The sequence below is a fragment of the Staurois parvus genome, unplaced genomic scaffold (assembly GCF_062004578.1).
Source record: "Staurois parvus isolate SC_StPar_1 unplaced genomic scaffold, SC_StPar_1.0 ptg000101l, whole genome shotgun sequence".
Lineage (NCBI taxonomy): Eukaryota > Metazoa > Chordata > Amphibia > Anura > Ranidae > Staurois > Staurois parvus.
This window is the reverse complement of record NW_028317897.1, coordinates 425513-439894: the sequence shown is the minus strand read 5'-3', so window position 1 is coordinate 439894 and position 14382 is coordinate 425513. Positions and strand designations below refer to the sequence as shown.

Below are 14382 nucleotides of genomic sequence, written 5' to 3'. Positions count from 1 at the left end.
TGGAAGTATGGTTATGTGATACATATCATGAACATTGTTTTGTTTTACAGCGTCGGACCGGAGGATCACTGGGGGCGCCATGCAGTTATCCTTTAGTCACCTGACCGTTGACTACTATCCTTATCACAGAGAAGGTATGTCTTTGTGTAGCTTGTGCTAGTCTGTTATGGAGTGATCGCAGATTTAATCTGCATTAATTGTTATATCAGGAATTTCCCAATGCCAAATCATGCATTTCTTTTCTTCTGAATTGATTCCTGCTTTTTCTAGGAATATTCGGTAATATAGATTTAGGCTTTCCCTGAGTGGAGTTTTTTGCCCCCTCAATTTTCTGTACTATCCCATAATTCCATGCAAGGGGTCTTTTAACAGCACATACAATGCGTTCTGAAAAATTAGTCTGGTTAGGCAATTGTAGCATATAAATCCTAGGAGAGAGAACTACATACACAGAATATGCACCCCTCTCTCAGCTAAACCATGGATTTTAGGAGGTTAACAGAGAGGAATTATACAAATAAATACTATTTACTTAATAAAAAGTAAATGTTAAGTAATAATCTTAGAAATATAGCTTTACTAGTGAAGGAAAGCCGAGGGCTGGGCCCACAGATTCAGAGGGTACACGATGCCACACAGACACAGACAGCGGTTCTTTTAAAACAATTACGTTTACTGAACCGTTATAGTGATCATGTAGTTGAGCATACGTAAACAGAATGATAACAGTGCATAACCATACAGTAAGAATAATACTGTCTAACACTAACCCCGTACTTGCGGACTTTCCCCAATGTCCAGAAAGCAGCCTGGCTGCGCCTGAATGTTCCTGAGCAAGATATAACGTTGGGGTGCACCCTAAGTATTGCACAATACTATTTGTAATCCAAAGGAAAGTGGAGTGTGTCTCTTATAACTTTCTGGTATATCCAAAATGTCACTGACCACGTGTGGTGCGATGTGCTGTGGCAAAGCCGCACTTGCAGTTCTCTGGCAGGCTCTTGGTGCTTTTTCCTGATCCACTCTAGAACCGGACCATACAGTCACTTGTTTCCTGGTCTCGTTGTGGTGAATCTTCCCTAGGTGCCGTCGCCAGACTCCACTGTGAGCCGTAAATCCTCTTCCAGGCCCCACACAGATTCTCCAGATGTCCTCAGCATATATCAGCCAGACACAAACTTCCTGTCACTTCCTCTTCTGCACCGGAACTCCTCCCCTTCCCATAGAGTTTGTGATGCAGTAAGTCATTTCTTAATTGCAACCTCAAACCTGCATTTACAGTTCACTATGACCCTTCTGAGGGTCCTAATCGGCCCCTAAATTAGTATTCATTAAACTTTATAGGGTAGATAAGCATTTATCTTGTCTTAGCAAAAGTCACTGCAAAATCGATTCTTGTACTTTGCTGCCATCTACTGACCAAAGAGCATATTGCAGGCATATTACAGTTTAACATTACACATCAGTATTTCATGCCTCCACACCCTTACACTAGTATTATGTTCCTTATATCAGTTGAATGTCATTCGATACATTTATAGCCCTTATACAATCATTTGTACCATCTAGAAGTCCCCTAGAAGCAGTGGTAGAGAAGTGTTTGGGTATGCAGATGGTAAACTCACATAGTAGGTAGCACATGGTACAGGTTTTGCGTAGCAGGTTTGGAGGAAGTGTCGATATGAAACAGACCAACATGTTTCTGGGGAATAGCTCCCCCTTCTTCAGGGCTCTAAAAAACCCAACAGATACATATAATTTCAGTTATGCTCCTTTAGTACTGGGGTACAGGAGGGATATTCTTTAGGACTGTTTGTGATACAGGTTATGAAATGTATAGTCTTTAGGAAGACAAGGTTGTTCTTCATATTCATTTGTATTTCAAAATTCTTCATATTGTAGGTAGAGTTCATTTTGATTACTTTTGGTCCCTTTAACCATAAACTGATGTTATAGGAATATGCAAGCTTATTTAAAGGCACTAACCTATGTTGGCACCTGGGGGGACTCACCATTTGGAAACTCGGGCACTGCCCGAGGGCCTGGGGTCAGTAGGGGGCCCCATAAGATGCCCCTGGTACCTTTTTTCGAGTTTTGGCAAGGACACAGGGGCCCCATGAGTTGTCAGTTTGCCCCTGGTTGGCACGCCAATAAATTGCTGTGAAAACGACACCAACCTTGTACCATACGCATCTTTTGTATTTCTGGTACCTGAACACCAAAGCTCCAATTATTTATATTCCAGGGCAGATGTTTTCACTTCCTCTGCAGGCTGCCTTGTATATCATAAAGACCTTTTTATCCACTGCTTCTAAGGGTCCAACAAATCCAGCTTCCATACCTTTACCTGAAAGCAGCAGTGGCTGGCAGAATAATAGTCAACAGAAGGAAATGCTGTTGGGAGAAAGAGGAAAACACCTGCAATTCCACTGTTGTGTGAGAGTTGGCATTTGCTTGTGAGATAACGGTTCATAGTAGTCTTATACACACACTGTCAGGTTGAACTGGATGGATTGATTTCTTTTTTCAACTTTCCCAACTAAGTAAGGCTACGTTCACACTAGCCTTGTTAGCAAGCGGCAGACAGGCGTTTGAGAAGCGTTTTTACCGTTTCCCAAATGCCTGGGAAAATTCTGCACATTGCAGCACATAGTGCTGTTCAAACTGGAGCGTTAGCGTCACGTCGCGGCAAAACGGACGCCTCTGAGTCAGGAGGAGTTGAAGTCTCCTATTCAAGTCTATGGTGCCGCTCCGCAAACGCACGGCCAGCTGCGACGCAGTTGCGAGGTGTTTGTGAGGCGTTTGCGGAGCGGTAACACCATTCAAACTTCATTATAGGCGTTTGTGGGGTGTTTTTAACGCTTGGCAAACGCCTAGCAGCCGCCGCTAAATTGCGCATGCGGCGTTTGCGGAGCATTCAAACACTCCACAAACGCCGGACCAACGCTTGTCAAACGCTATAGGGGGGTTTGGCAAGAGTTGGAAAAACAGTCAAGTGTGAACGAGCCCTAACTGAGGTGCACTTGGAAGATCTTGGAGAAATGACTTGGTGAAGTTTGGTTGGCCAGCACAGTGAACGTTACAGGAGTTTTTAGGTTGACAAGTATAAATATTAGGAAAATTGTCAGCATTAGTTAGGGGAGGGAGAGTAGCTGAAGGATACATGTGCTAAAGGTGCACTAACCTGTTAAGAATAGTGTGCAGAGCTATGCGAATCATCGTTTCATGCCAGCTGTGCATTTTGCATTCACCTGTTTTTTACCAGCGATTTAACCTGAAATTCTAGAGAGATTTATTCCAACCTGCGTACAGTTGATTGGCAGCTGCGATCATGCATATTTAACAGGCTGTTGGAGAAGCTCTCTTTGTTATAAATATTTACGTGTTTAAAGTCATCTGCAGATAGCTTCTTAGCCCTCAAGCAGGAAATTTGAACCGACAGAATGTTTGAGTATTCTTGTAGAGCTCTCAGGAGGCAATAAGCTATCGGAAATGCTATAGAAAATTTTGGAAGTGCATACATGCAAATTAACTTGATTTTCCTCCTGCTATCTCTTTGCTTTATTTTAGTACACCAGATTTGACAACATAAATCCATGTTTCGGTTCCTTTTGAAGTAAAAATACCGCTTTTGAAGTGATCAAACGATAATCTGATCGTTAGTACACCGCTTTCATCAGAAATTATTTTACATATAGTTAGTCTGGCTGAAAAAGACAAAAGTCCATCAAGTTTCAAAAAAAAAAAAGAAGTTATAATCCTATACCCACAGTTGATCCAGAGGAAGGCACAAAACCCAGCAAAGCATGATCCAATTTGCTGCTGCAGGGGAAACGATTCCTTTGTGATCCCCCGAGAGGCAGGTGGATAGTCCCTGGGTCAACTTTACCTATTTATTTCAGGTACTTATATAGCGCAGTCATTTTACGCAGCGCTTTACACATATATATTGTATAATCACATCAATCCCTGCCCTCAAGGGGTGTACAATCTAAGGTCCCTAACTCACATTCATACATATACATACTAGGACCAATTTAGACTAGCTCCAATTAACCTACCAGCATGTTTTTGGACAGTGGGAGGAAACTGGAGTACCCAGAGGAAACCCACGCAGGCACAGGGAGAACATGCAAACTCCAGGCAGGTGGTGCTGTGGCTGGGATTCGAACCAACAACCTGAGTACTGCCAGGCAAAAGTGCTAACCATTTATCCACTGTGCTGCCCCTAAATGTTAGTAACCAGTTATATTCTGTGTATCCAGGAAAGAATCCAGGCCTTTTTTTAAAGCAATCCACTGAGCTATTTGAAGGGACGAGCAAAGAAATGTTTCTCGTACAATACCAGATTATGTGATTTTCAGTTAATCGGTAAAGTTTTTGCCCGAAAATACAATACAAATACATTACATCACTTCCGAAGTTTGATTCTTTCGTAGAAGAATTTCTGTAGCTTTAGTAACCTCTTCACTTTCATAGACTAGCATGCAAAAAAACGGACGATCACTCGTCCGATATTCTCATCTTGTGTACGGGGATTTAGGATCTATTACTGTGGGGGGGGGGGGGGGTCTTAGGGCCCCTCCCCAGCCAGGCAATTTCCAAAGAACTTTCAAGTTCTTACATATCTACTAATCTCACTAGAAAGTGACAGTTTTCTACCTGAATAGATTACTAATGGTCATGTTTACAAACGTACCTTATATTGCCTTCCTGCTTGATTTGCCTGAATATTGTAAAGGAGCTAAGATGTGTTTAAAAGTATAGTTACATTTTTAAGATGATCCCAGGATAAGTAAATATTATGTAAATACAAGAGGCGTGTGATTGTGTGTGTCTCTCTCAGATCTCTGTAGTAATCCAGTGAAAAGCATTGCCTTGGGGAAGTGTATCCTAAAATAGACTGGTCACTGTTGCTCGCTCTTCTTATACAGCCAGGGTGACTGGTCTGGTATCCGCCCCCTCCTGTTGTTTTTGTAGGCTGCTTGTAGTGGGCAGAGCCTTCTTGGGCCCCTCCCACAACTGCTCTTTGTGCACTACTTTTACAAGATAACTGGGTGTGCAAACGTTTTTGGTGCACAGAAATCATGCATCACAGAGCATCTTTGGGACATCTCTGTTTGTAAGGATTATGAAGACACTTGAGAATCTAGCTAAGTTGGTGCAGAGCTGCACAGGTGTGATCGGCACTTTCAGACAAACTTCAGACGAAACAACTGAGGAAAGGGTTTTGCCTTGAAAGGGACTTCCTGCCTTTTTCTCAGTGTCCAGTCACCTAAGGGCTCGTTCACACTAGGCTGTTTTGCCAACGCTTGCCAAACGCCCCTATAGCGTTTGGCAAGCGTTGGTCCGGCGTTTGCGGGGCGTTATTAACACTCGGCAAACGTTCCGCAAACGCTGCATGCGCGGTTTAGCGGCGGTTGCTAGGCGTTTGCCGAGCGTTAATAACGCCCCACAAACGCCTATAATGCAGTTTGAGTGGTGTTACCGCTCCGCAAACGCCCGGCAACCGCGACGCAACCGCACCGCAAACGCCGGCCGGGCATTTGTGAAGCGGCACCATAGACGAGAATAGGAGGCTTCAAAGCCTCCTGACTCGTCCAGAGGCGTCCGTTTTGCCGCGACGCAACCCGACACAACGCAAACGCTCCCGTTAGAACAGCACCATGTGCTGTAATGTGCAGAATTGGCAGAGGCGTTTGGGAAGCGGTAAAAACGCTTCCCAAACGCCTCTCTGCCGCCTGCACACAACGCTAGTGTGAACGTAGCCTAAGGGTGGCAACATAATTCTGTCTAAAGGAATATGAAGACACTCTGGGGTTGATTTACTAAAGGCAAATAGGCTGTGCAGTTGCACTCTGCAAGAGCAGTTGTTCCAGAGCTTAGAAAATGAGCAGAAGCTCTGCTGACTTCCAACATCCAATCATGTGCAAGCAAAATTTTTTTTTTTTTACATTTTCCTTGCTCTTGATTGGGTATTCTTTGCAAAGTGAAGCATTACCTCGTTTACTAAGCTCTGGAGCAACCTCACTGTGCAAATTGCACAGTCTTTTGCCTTTAGTAAATCAACCCCAAAGTGCAGTTGCTCCAGAGCTTAGTAAACGAGGTAATGCTTCACTTTGCAAAGAATACCCAATCAAGAGCATGGAAAATAAAAAAAAAAACATGTTTGCTTGCACATGATTGGATGTTGGAAGTCAGCAGAGCTTCTGTTCATTTTCTAAGCTCTGGAACAACTGCTCTTGCAGAGTGCAGCTGCACTTTGCAAAGTGCACAGACTATTTGCCTTTAGTAAATCCACCCCTTTGTGTCCCATGATGTACTCCAAGAAAAAGATTTTACAGGTACACCAAAAATTCTGTTATTTCAATGGAAGCTTTGAGAATGTAGTATGGAAATGATTTTTTGAAACTAGAGGTAACGTGGTCAGGTTACGCTTACCAGCCAGTTAGGAACCAGCTCTCATTTTTTATGTACAGGTGAAATAGAAAAGATAGCTATCTGGTTACTGTGGGCCCTTTTTGTTTGTTGTTGTTGCCCATAGCAAGCAGATTTTATGTTTTGTTCCCCCTATGGCTGCACTGATGGTAAATAGGAAAATGTGATTATTTACAGTAGGCAGCATGTTCTTTTGCAGGACAATTACATAAATTCAACTTGACTACACAAGTAGTAACATTCTACCTTACTGTGGCTACCAAAGGCCTGCTTCTAATAGATCTGACATCTAATCTTGTTCCCTCACATTATAACAGAGGACAGCTGCTGCCACTGGATGTACTATGGGGATGCCACAAAAACCAGATGTTCCTGGGCACAGGAGCTTCTTCAAGAATTTAAATGCAATGTGGACATGCTGAAACAAGCAGTGAAAGATCACAGCTCCGGTTCACCTACCAAAACCATGCCCAACGTGTCCCAGCAATATGGAGGTAAGTTATTATTAAATAGAACAGATTATAATAGAATAACATGTACTTTTCCAAATGTGTCACTTTTTTGACCTTTCATTCATCTGACTGTCCTCCATTCATAAATCATTTTTCATTCATAGAAGTTATAGTTCAACTTCTATGAATGGAGGGGGGATGAAAAGGGTGGGCAGAGTTGGGCACACTTGATGATTACCTGTCATAGCTCCCTCAGCTCTATTAACTCCCACCACACTGGAAGATTGCGGTGGCAGGGGTATGGTGGGATTTTAACCATACCAAAAAGCCACAGCACAAGGGACACATCGCACTGATCACACTGATAGTAACATCCCTTGCACTGATTGTTTTTAAATAAACATAAGCTGGCCACACATGGTTCAGCAGTGACTGGCTGAATTTCAATCCATGTATGGGCAGGCTGATTGTACCCAATCGATCCATTGATCGACTTGGGTACAACTAACCTGTCGGATCTTTGATATGCGCTTACTGCCAGCAGCTATAGCCACTAGCCATAACCATTGTATTCTACCAGCTGTGAAGGCTCTCTGTGCCCTCTGTCAGCAGAACACAATAGCCCTTTGGGAAGCATTCCTTCATTAACACTTACTGTGTTCAGGGCTGCTGTTAGAAACCACGGGGCCCCATACAGCCAACCTGACAGCCCCCCCCAAAAAAAAACAGTTTACTATACTTCATTTATGAATGAACCCAGTGAGTGATTGGTACTGATCACTCATTGTGTTCATTCAGGAAAGGAAGGTGCTGGTAAATGTGACATATTTACTGGACCCTTCCCCCACTCTCCATCCTGAAAGTTCCTAATGCGTGCTTGCATCTGCTGGTACGAAGGCGAGGAGGGAAACCCACAGCACTGCGGGGGTGGGGGCACACAGGGTGGCCTGGTAGGAAACAGATGGTGCACAGGTAGGGTGATGGGTGCAGTGGGGGTGGGGGGCAATTACTTGAACCGATCACCTGTGTGACCCTCTATGCAGCAGCTAAAAGCAATCAGGATGGAGGAGAGAGGAAGCCAGCTTTCAGCTACTGTAGAGCGAGCCAAAAACAGGGATCGGTTCCAGTAATTCTCCCCCCGCTGTACCGATCACCCTCCCTACCCACATCATATTCACCCAGCTGCCTGGTCCCTCCTGCTGGCCTGGTCCCATACAGGAGGACTAGTGGTACCACCTTACCCATGGCCCTGACTGTGTTGATAGGCAAATTGTGCAATGTTTCTTTCTTTCCATCTGCGGTGGAAGGAAAGAAAACCAATTCATCTATGGGCTGTTTTTGGCTTTAAATATTGTTCCCCCCCTTCCCACTCTAATATCTAATGATCATTTTTTTCTAAAGTATATGATAAAATGCATTAGTCCTTAATCCAGAGTCATGTGGTCTTTCTCCCCACTGTGTCTGGTTGTGGTGAATGCTGTACTGAAACAGCTCTTCTTGCCAGTCTCCAGTCGGTGTTGTTAGCAGTCCAATATAGCAGAATACTTCATCAAGTTCAGTTATTCTTCGATTATTGGGTGAATGTAATTATCACTTTTATTTGCAGGTTCAGATTCCAGCATTAAGGTCTCTTCACCCACAGCATCTCTGGAGCTGCCTAAATCAAAACTGATGTCCAGTTCCTTTGTGGTTAGGTTGGCTGATTTTAATATTTACCAGGTAAGCTACAAAAGTAATACGCCTGAGTCCAAGGTAAAATTCGAGTCAGACAGTAAAATGCACAGTTGGAATACATTTGTAAGGTGCCAATGCATGGGAATAGCTGCATATAGCTGAATCTGAAAGATCTGGATGTTTGTCGTTAGAGCTGAACTCCCTGACCAAGTGGGAGTAAAACAGAAGCAAGAACAGCCTGAGCGCACACACCAACACATGCATTCATTACATGATTGCACCTTTCATCCCATTCATTTAATATCTGCAGATGGTCTTTTCATCTCATACACAGCAGCAGAGCGTTGTATTCCTTCCATTTATTAAGTAACTGAATAGATTGCAGTGCATCTTTCAAGCCATGCTGTCCTCTTCTTCAGATGCTATTCCCTAAAGCAGAGGCCAACCTGCCTCCAAAGCTTGCATGACAATCTTTTTATTTAGACAATAAATGTTATCATCCTAAACTCAAACTTCTACATCTCATACACAGAACAGATGTAGATAAATTAGGTCCAAAGCAAGGTAAACCTCCAGGAAATAGTACTTTTACAGCAGATATTTTTTTCATTCTATCTTTCCATCTCTCTTTCCTTCTCTGTTTTTCATGCCATTTAACTTTGCTCACTGTCATGCGCTCTGTCCTGCTCTCACACTTTCCCTCTGCTCCTCTTGTGTGCTTTCTCCTTCCTATAGGCTGGCCATAGATGGATTGGAATTCTGCTAGTTCAGCAAGGACTGGCCACTGCTGCTCATCAGAAGTCAGTCTACTGATAAACTTCTGTTGGACAGACCTTGGAAAAAATCTGCTCAATTAGCAGCTCCAGCCAATAACTTCAGTGCTAATCTGTGTATTCTGACAATAGAATACAATAGCGCAGTGGGGAGGATTCTTCATCACACAATCAAGCTGAACAGCTGAGTGAAAGAAACTGAGCCATGTGGAGCCAGCCTTACACTATCCCTCCTTCTCTGATGCGTTTCTGCTTCCCTTGTGTGCTCTCTTCTCCCCTTTGCACTCTCTGCTACCCTAACTTTCTCTCTGCTCCCCTTGTGCTGTCCCTCCTTCCTTTAACCACTTGCCATCCCGCCGCTGTATATAGACGACCGGACGGTGGCAGTCCAGGGGCGGGTTGCTGTTTATAAACAGTGCCCGCCATTTTGGACTGTGCGTGCTCCCTGGGAGCACGCAGCACCGTGATCCGGTGCCACTGTGTCCTCTGGACACAATGGAACACCGATCGTCGTATGGGACCTCTGTGCGAGGTCCCGATCATGTGATCACTGATTGGCCAATCAGTGATTAAATGCAGAGTAGTAAGCAAGATGTCACTTCCTGACATCATTGCTTACTACGTGTGAAATCTGTGAATGATCACAGAGGTCACATGGTACAAGGCTATTCACAACAGACTTGTACCATGTGACAAGCTGTAACCAATCACAGCTCACACAGTATTTCTCAATGCCAGCAAGAATGCACCCAGTGAGAAGGAGAATTGATTGCTTTTACAGCCTTTATGGGTGTAAAAGCAATCCGTATAAAAAAAAATATATATATACATCACCCCCCCCCCCCCCAAGTAGTACAGTGTCATCATGGTGACACTGTACTGCTAGGGTGACAGTATGTGTAAAAAAAAACAGAAAACATAACATAAATAATATAAAAAAAAAAAATGTAAATATTTTTTTTAAAAATTATAATTTTCCTATTTCTTTGTGCTTTCTCTGTTCCCCTTGTGCACTCTCTCTGCTTCCTCCTCCTCTTGTGTGCGCTCTCCTTCTCTTCCCCTCCTGCTTTCTCTCTCTCATTCTCCTCCCCTCCTGCTCTCTCTCTCTTTCTCCAGACCCTGTGTTTTTTCTGCCCTCTCCCCTTTTGAGTGTGCCCTCTCCCCTTTTGAGTGTGCCCTCTCCCCTTTTGAGTGTGCCCTCTCCCCTTTTGAGTGTGCCCTCTCTCCTTTTGAGTGTGCCCTCTCTCCTTTTGAGTGTGCCCTCTCTCCTTTTGAGTGTGCCCTCTCTCCTTTTGAGTGTGCCCTCTCTCCTTTTGAGTGTGCCCTCTCTCCTTTTGAGTGTGCCCTCTCTCCTTTTGAGTGTGCCCTCTTTCCCTCATTACATGTGCTCTCTCTCTCCTCCCTCCCCATGTGATCGCTCTCTCTCCTCCCTCCCCATGTGATCGCTCTCTCTCCTCCCTCCCCATGTGATCGCTCTCTCTCCTCCCTCCCCATGTGATCGCTCTCTCTCCTCCCTCCTCACGTGTGCACTCTCTCCTCCCTCCTCACGTGCGCACTCTCTCCTCCCTCCTCACGTGCGCACTCTCTCCTCCCTCCTCACGTGCGCACTCTCTCCTCCCTCCTCACGTGCGCACTCTCTCCTCCCTCCTCACGTGCGCACTCTCTCCTCCCTCCTCACGTGCTCTCTCCCCCCTCCCTCCTCACGTGCGCTCTCCCCCCTCCCTCCTCACGTGCGCACTCTCTCCTCCCTCCTCACGTGCGCACTCTCTCCTCCCTCCTCACGTGCGCACTCTCTCACTCCCCTCACTTGCGCGCTCTCTCCCCCCTCCCTCCTCACGTGCGCTCTCTCCCCCTCCCTCCTCACGTGCGCTCTCTCCCCCCTCCCTCCTCACGTGCGCTCTCTCCCCCCTCCCTCCTCACGTGCGCTCTTTCTCTCCCCTCCCTCCTCACGTGCGCTCTTTCTCTCCCCTCCCTCCTCACGTGCGCTCTTTCTCTCCCCTCCCTCCTCACGTGTGCTCTTTCTCTCCCCCCTCTCTCCTCGTGCGCTCTCCCCGCTCCCTCCTCGTGCGCGCTCTCCCTCTCTCCTCAATCCTCGTGCGCGCTCTCCCTCTCTCCTCAATCCTCGTGCGCGCTCTCCCTCTCTCCTCAATCCTCGTGCGCGCTCTCCCTCTCTCCTCAATCCTCGTGCACGCTCTCCCTCTCTCCTCAATCCTCGTGCACGCTCTCCCTCTCTCCTCAATCCTCGTGCACGCTCTCCCTCTCTCCTCAATCCTCGTGCACGCTCTCCCTCTCTCCTCAATCCTCGTGCACGCTCTCCCTCTCTCCTCAATCCTCGTGCACGCTCTCCCTCTCTCCTCAATCCTCGTGCACGCTCTCCCTCTCTCCTCAATCCTCGTGCACGCTCTCCCTCTCTCCTCAATCCTCGTGCACGCTCTCCCTCTCTCCTCAATCCTCGTGCACGCTCTCCCTCTCTCCTCAATCCTTCTGCACGCTCTCCCTCTCTCCTCAATCCTCGTGCACGCTCTCCCTCTCTCCTCAATCCTCGTGCACGCTCTCCCTCTCTCCTCAATCCTCGTGCACGCTCTCCCTCTCTCCTCAATCCTCGTGCACGCTCTCCCTCTCTCCTCAATCCTCGTGCACGCTCTCCCTCTCTCCTCAATCCTCGTGCACGCTCTCCCTCTCTCCTCCCCCCTCACGCACGCTTTCTCTCTCCCCCCTCAAGTACGCTCTCTCTCCCCCCTCAAGTACGCTCTCTCTCCCCCCCCCTCGCGTACGCTCTCTCCCCCCCCCCTCGCGTACGCTCTCTCTCCCCCCCTCACGTACGCTCTCTCCCCCCCCCTCGCGTACGCTCTCTCCCCTCCATCCATGAATGCTCCCCCCCGCTTTCTCTCTCCTCCCTTCTCTTGTGCTCTTTCCCCACACCCTGCCCCTTCTCTTTTCCCCCTCCTCCCTCTGTTTTCCCTCCTCGTGTGCTCTCTCCTCTCGCATTCTCTCTCTCCACTCATGATCTCTTCTGCCCCCACGTTCTCTCTCTCTCTCTCCCTCTCCTTCCCCTTCACCCCCCCTCCTCTCTCTCTCCCCTTCCCCTTCCCTCTCCCTCTCCTTCCCCTTCACTCTCTCTCTCTCTCTCTCTCTCCCTCTCCCTCCCTCTCTCTCTCTCTCTCTCTCTCTCCTCTTCCCCTTCATGCTCTCTCTCCTCTTCCCATCCCCTTGCACTCTGTCTGCTTGCCTCATTCTCTGCTAACTTCCCTGTCATCACTCTCTTTTTCCTTAATTCTTGCTCCTTCAGTGTCTCTGTCTCTATTTCTCCTCATCACCTCCTCCATTCATCATCCCTCTCCGTTTCCTCTCATTTACTTTTTCAATATATACTACAGATTTCCTGTAGGGAAGATGTAATACTGTGCAGGCTCAGGCTTCTGTGATGACAATGTAATAAATAATTGTCTTTCAGGTATCCACAGCAGATCAATGTCGGTCGTCCCCTAAAACTATGATTTCCTGCAATAAGAAGAGCTTGTATCTTCCTCAGGAAATGTCTGCGATTCATATTGAATTTACTGAATATTATTTCCCAGATGGAAAGAATTTCCCCAGTAAGGCTTGTTATATATCTTTTTTCCTCCAATATTTTTACTCTGAAAGGCAATTTGTAGATAATGGAGTCACGGATTTATAGTGAAGCTATATGTGTGCTTTTCCTAAACTGTGTGTCTTTTATGTAATCTAGACCTCCTGAAAAATAACATATCTAAACCCTAAAACAGAAGATGAATACATTGCAACTTACTGGCTGTGTTGATTTTCTTTTTTAAACATTTTTTCCTAATTTAACCTGGTGATCCCTCAGTAACTATTGCCTTCTTCAGGATCATCGGTAGATATAGGATTCTCTATATGGAGGTTTTCTAACTATTACTTTATTTTTTTCTATGGGTTGAACTAGATGGACTTGTGTTTTTTCAACCCTAGGATTTTCTGTCTTGGGGTGACACTTTGTTGTATTTATGCAAAAACAGCATTTTCACCCTAGGCTACAAACACCTCCCCCTCTCCCCATTACTTAGGGAGGGGGTGTTCCATAATTTAAAGAAGATCACTTGGAAAGCTGTTAACATTCTTTGAAACTTCAGTCTAGACCACAGGAAGTGACAAGGAAGCTACAGTTTTGACAGGATAAATAGGTATATTTCTGTACTTGGCCTAAAAAACTGCAATATATTACATATATGTTGTTGGGTTTAGATATTTTAATCCTAAAATTAATATAGTTGTAATTACACAAACCTTTCTCAATGAACATCATGGACCATGGTCTATCCCAGGGTTTCTCATCCAGGGTTCCTTGGAACCCTATGGTTCCTCCCAGATGTTGCTAGGGGTTCCTTGAGCAATTGAGCAGTTCTGCCACTTTAAAAGAAAGACAGACAGTACCAGAAGGTTTACTAATATGGTTTCCCACCAGAGTGCTCCTTCCCCTATCTGGCCCAGGGGGTGTAGGTTAACTCACGTGTCCCTCCCCTCTGCTGCTATAGATTGGGTGGCTGCTACCAGGCTTTCTAGCTGGACCACTCCTCCTCTGCTGCTCAGGTGGCCAGTGAAGGTGCAAGCTTTCTTCCTGGCCATCTTCTCTGTAGGTGAGCCCCTCTCCTATCTGGGACCCCTCCCAGGCTCCTGCATTTCAGCCTACTTCAACATCTTTCACCAGAACTCACCTGCTGCTGAGCAGGCTCAGCTACTCTTAAAGTTTGTACTGGCTCCTTGCCAAGCCTCCTGTTGGGGATTGGCCAGAATCCCCTAAGAGTACAAACCAGCCACTACACAGTTCCACCCACTGCATCTAGACCTTGCTCCAAAGTTCTAGAGCAGGGGAAAATTCCAGAGGGGCTGGACTGCAGAGCCTCTCAGCTCTGATCCAAATTTAACCTCCCTCTGACTGTTGCACTTGGGCTGCTGTTCAGCCCTTGTCTAAAAATTGAAGCTAGAGCTCCCCCTAGCTAACTAGGAGGGTGTTTCAGTTATAATGGTTAATAATTGCACACACA

The 14382-nt window shown here is 46.1% G+C and overlaps 1 protein-coding gene across 1 annotated transcript in view; it reads left to right on the top strand.

Annotated features, from left to right (window-relative positions):
* BLTP3B (bridge-like lipid transfer protein family member 3B) overlaps positions 1-14382 on the top strand; it is a 127966-nt gene that overhangs the window by 69997 nt on the left and 43587 nt on the right. The window contains exons 9-12 of the mRNA XM_089671187.1: positions 51-134; positions 6756-6932; positions 8497-8609; positions 12792-12933. Coding sequence (XP_089527313.1) covers positions 51-134; positions 6756-6932; positions 8497-8609; positions 12792-12933 — 516 coding nt within the window. The remainder of the gene's footprint in view (positions 1-50; positions 135-6755; positions 6933-8496; positions 8610-12791; positions 12934-14382) is intronic.